Source organism: Drosophila sechellia, chromosome 2L, assembly GCF_004382195.2.
Source record: "Drosophila sechellia strain sech25 chromosome 2L, ASM438219v1, whole genome shotgun sequence".
Taxonomy (NCBI): Eukaryota; Metazoa; Arthropoda; class Insecta; order Diptera; family Drosophilidae; genus Drosophila; species Drosophila sechellia.
Window position 1 is genome coordinate 11,096,581 of NC_045949.1, and position 4,661 is coordinate 11,101,241.

The following is a 4,661-nucleotide window of genomic DNA, read 5'->3' on the forward strand; positions in this document are numbered from 1 at the left end:
GACATACAAAATCGATGACTGACCGACCGGCGGCAGCTGTCGTTTACCCGCTCCGAATAATGGCAACAATTTCCTGATTACTTTTGACCCTTCGAATGCGTTTTATGGTTATCAAGGAATGTCGGTTTTCATTCTTCAGCGATTTGATTTGGTCAGTCTGAAGGCAATTAGTTCTTGAGTAGTGAACGATTTAACATAGGCATAGTAATCAAATCAAAACTTTTAAATTTTCAAGATCCTTTTAAGATTACCTTGCAGACTAAAAGTTTACAATTATAAAAGACTACTTTTCAAACATTTTCCCTCTAAAATAGTCTCTAATTTCGCCGGACTGCTGGACATATAAATCAACTGCTAAGAAATTAGATCGGGCATCCGCCGGCGATTATATCTATAGTTTCGGCTGATGGGGGTGGGAACTGAGCATAAAGGCCAGACAATGGCGTGTTAATGGCAACTTTAAACTGACACCACTCCACGGGAAGGTTAATCGCTTCCCGGCCGGACATTGGCCACCACCCGCTGATATCTGGGCTAGGGTTAGGACACGGTTTTTGGGATTCGGGATTCGGCGGGGGAGGCAGCGTGATAAATGCATCGGACGCAGCGGGTGGACGGCGAATAGAGTTGTCAACTCGCTGGAGGAAAAACAGGGCTGCCGTGGCAGCTGGAAGAGCAGCATGAAAAATAGAGCCCAAGGGATATGTGGGGATATGTCGGCTATGATTCAATTACGCCCAATAGAAATGTCACTAACAAGTTTTGCATATTAATTGAATTGGCGCTGCCGCGGGACACTTGAACTGCCAATTGATTTTTGTGGTTTTTCGACAAAAATGTCGAACAAATTGCGCAAAAATTTTTCACTCGCTCTGGAACACGCCCTTATCAACACTCCAGTCGGCCATGTATCTCGTTTTTTATTTGGCCAGGTGTGGCTAGTTGTTGTCGCCTCTTGTTAGTTTTGCATTAAACGGTTTGTTTTGCTAACCAAAGTGTTGATTTTATGGCCAGCCACCAGTTGGATTTTTTTTTGTATTTTATCCAGCCACCAACAACGCGAAACTGGAGCTACTGAATCAGCCAGTTAACTTCCAGCAGATATGTATATATCATTTCAATCTCTGCAATTTGCAATTTATATGCTCTGCAACAGTATAGTTTATAGAGCGGGAGTGTCTGCTATTTGTTGGCCTTAGGCAAAGAACAATAAAATCTTAATTATAATATTATAATGTCTTTGGTTTAAACTTAGGAATTTTAGGTAGGTAATAGTAGTTCTGGTATGTTGCTTACAACAATTGGAGCCATATGTATTTGATTTCATTGACAGTTGATTTCATTATCAGCCATTTTCTAAACTAGAAACCTTTCTGTCTACAATGATATCTATTAAATCTTCCGTCTTAGATTGATTACCCCAAAGCCATCTTACAAAAACTATTGCCATACCTAAGGCATCCATTAAACAAAACACAATACTTTACATTTTATCCGTACTTAATATAACTTTGTATAGTGCCCCATAAACCCTTCATTACACGGCACTAAAGTCGGGGCAATAAAGGCAACTACAGCAACTAAAACCGAATATAAAAACTCAATTTGAATTCAAAAACCACCAAAAATGGTGCGTGCTTATCGCCTTGCCTTTTCCTTTGGACCCCGAGTTTAGCCTGAATCTGAAATTAAACCTGAACCCGATGAGCTCGATAAAGCGACAAAAGCGGTCTAGAAAATAAATTAAAAATACATTTTTACGTAAATGTGGCACATTAAAAGGCAACTTGAGGAAAGCACATAATAAATATAAAAACACAATTAAATAAGTGCATAGAAAACAAATTCGAAATGAAAAAAACAGCCGACACAGCGCAACAACAGGGAAAACAAAAATAAAAAATAGAAATAAAAGATCACACGAATTAAAATAACACCAAGATATTTCAACTACTCGACGTGAAAGGGCAATAACTAAAATGGAATGCCATCCTTAATACCCTGTAAAATAAGATCTTACTTAGAAAAGTGGCCAAAACAAATGAGATGCTTTAAACATGAGTGCTTTGATTTTTTTAATTTTAAAATACTATTACTTTAAGATATATTTTAATATGTATTTTTATATATAAAACTTGTAGATAGTCTAAAATGCTCAACTTTTTCCTAGTTTCTCCTCAAGCACAGCTGACAAAAGAGGTGTTAAGACAAGACCCAACCGAGTCGAGAAATGTTAATGTAAATTTCAATTGTTTTAATTTATTTGTGACCCCTTCGCCACCCGACAAACCTTCACGGACTAACTTAATGTTATATATACATATATATAACACACAACAAAACAAAAAAAATACAAAAAAACTGAATTGAAATGAAGGCAGAAAACGGCGGAATGATTGTCGGTTGGCTCTATTCTTTGGCCTATCTGTCCAAGACGTGACTGGCATTCCACCCGGGGATCCCTCCGTCCGAAGGGTTTCGTGGAAGGGAACGGAACCGACCGTATCTGGAGCACAACGAACGGAACGGTCTCATAACCGGAGCGATTCCATATAGTTTACTGAACTCTCGTCGCACAGAAAAAAAATATATATAAATTAGTTCCTCCGAAATGGGCGCTTGTTAAAAACATAGTGGAAAATCGAGGAAAAAATGCAACGGAATGTTCGATGAAAAATGCGTTCGGTTTACCATTAATCCGCTGCCCTGATCCAGGGCGACAGATCATTACACACGCGCGGGACTTCCGAAATGGGTGGAGTTCCTCATTTGGGGACATGCGACAGGCGAGTGGCGATGTTAGGGGCCCCCCGAAATCGTAAGTATATGTATGTAAATTTATTAATAAAAACTCCCGAAAAAACGGATGCACATTGGCCCCTAAAATGGGAGGGTGGGGGATGTGCTGCTGCAGTTGTTGCTTGTCCGTAATTTATAGACCCGCTGCCGAATGACATGCTAACTAATAGTATCATCATAATTTATACATACAAATACATTGCATTTGTTATTTATGCCCTTGCGCCACCACTCGCAACTAAAGCCACCCCCATCCCTTCCGTGATTTCCATACACAGATCCCCGATGACAGAGGTCACAGCACCCAAAAGGGCAGAAGGTCATCCGGCGTTAATGGCACCGTTTGACCCTCGGCCGTATTTGAATATCGATTACAATTAAACGGTCACAACTATAGATAACGGACACGTGATCGCAGATTGATAAATGTGCCAAATATTTATTATGTGATCAATTTATTATTCTTAAACGGAAAATTTCGAGCTATTTGCTTTGTGATTATACATTTTATGGAGAGCCTATACTTTATTTTCAAGTGCCAAATGAGATCCGTAAAGTTAGTTAGGAAATAAAACTAGGGGGCTCTTCTAGAACCAACTACCCCGGTGGGATTGCGAAGGATTCGGATCATTGAGACCTGCAAAAGACGATTTTAATGCGATTCTTCATTAGGTAGGTACAACGCCTTACCGTTCGAGGAGTAGCCTCCAGCTAACCTTTGACCTCCACGCATGGAACCAACTCGCATTCCAGCGCCAAGGCCATTGCTCATGCCCATGCCGTGACCCATGCCTGAATCCATTCCGGAACCCATGCCTCCATCGAAACCCATTGACTCGGGCATGGCATGGCCCATTCTGTTACCCATTCTGTTACCCATTTCTTGACCAGGCTCTGGGCCCATGCCCTGGACCGAAGCCGGGCTAATATAATCCAAAACAGTTTTAGATCAGCCTTAAGATCCATAGAACAACTTACCCAACTTGAGAATGACCGTAACTGGGCTTAAAATTCGTGTACATGTTCATCATATTCTGGTTGTAGGAGGCAAATGGATCACCTGGAGATGGGTTATTCTGGTGGGATCCCATTCCACTGGATCCATGCATATAGTTGTGGGTGTTAGCTTGACTTGAGTGCAGCCACTGACGACCACCGCCTCCAGGAGGAGTACTACCCCTACCCATCTGAAACCATTCCATGGCTTAGCCCCGGATACCGAAGTACGTAGGCAGACTCACCTGTGAGTAGTTGGGATTTCCAGGACCACCATGACTGTACTCCCAATTAAACTCCGGACCGTTCTCCATCGTAAAAAAATTTGAAAATTTTCAAATGGTTTTAGAAAAAATTTTGTTGGCCGATCTGTTACCTTACTGAATGCCGGACTAAAAATGAGGAATTCTAATTCGAGCAAACTGATGTACATGTTAATGTATTTTCTATGGCTACTTGATTTGAAAACTTTTAACTTGTTTTATTAACGTACAACTTATAGGTTTATAATCTTCTATAACAGGAAAACAAACTAATTAATCATTTCGTTGTCGCATTATGAATATCATTAGCAAAAACCAGTCTGTGTTCTATACTCGCTCTTAACGAAATATTTGAGATCATGCTGAGATTTCGAAATGTTATCTTTGATCTTCTCATATAATCTTAGTCATAATAAAATTCAAATTGTGTGCAAACACACAAAGTCATAATAAGCATTTTTAATCACCATCTCGAGATATGGATAATATGCCATTAGCCTATTAATGGCAGTTAAAAACAGCCATTCAAACTTATTGAATTAGGCATTTCAGTGTCTGGGTGGCTGATTTATGGAACTAATGTCCAGATGCTGGTGATAAATA

The 4,661-nt window shown here is 40.1% G+C and overlaps 1 protein-coding gene across 1 annotated transcript; it reads right to left on the reverse strand.

The window, feature by feature from the left end:
* Positions 1-3,222: 3,222 nt before the first annotated feature.
* Positions 3,223-4,215, reverse strand: LOC6612147 (keratin, type II cytoskeletal I). Its single transcript, XM_002036628.2, has 4 exons — positions 4,041-4,215; positions 3,778-3,986; positions 3,490-3,722; positions 3,223-3,436 (listed from the first exon to the last, which is right to left on the reverse strand). Exons 1-4 carry the CDS (start codon positions 4,107-4,109, stop codon positions 3,387-3,389), a joined length of 561 nt encoding a protein of 186 aa, XP_002036664.1. The 5' UTR covers positions 4,110-4,215; the 3' UTR covers positions 3,223-3,386.
* Positions 4,216-4,661: the final 446 nt, after the last annotated feature.

Coding starts and splice junctions, on each gene's coding strand:
- LOC6612147 (XM_002036628.2), bottom strand. CDS start 4,109: ATGGAGAACGGTCCGGAGTTTAATTGGGAGTACAGTCATGGTGGTCCT. Junction 3,723..3,777: donor TACGGTCATTCTCAAGTTGG/GTAAGTTGTTCT, acceptor GGATTATATTAG/CCCGGCTTCGGTCCAGGGCA. Junction 3,437..3,489: donor TGGAGGCTACTCCTCGAACG/GTAAGGCGTTGT, acceptor CGTCTTTTGCAG/GTCTCAATGATCCGAATCCT.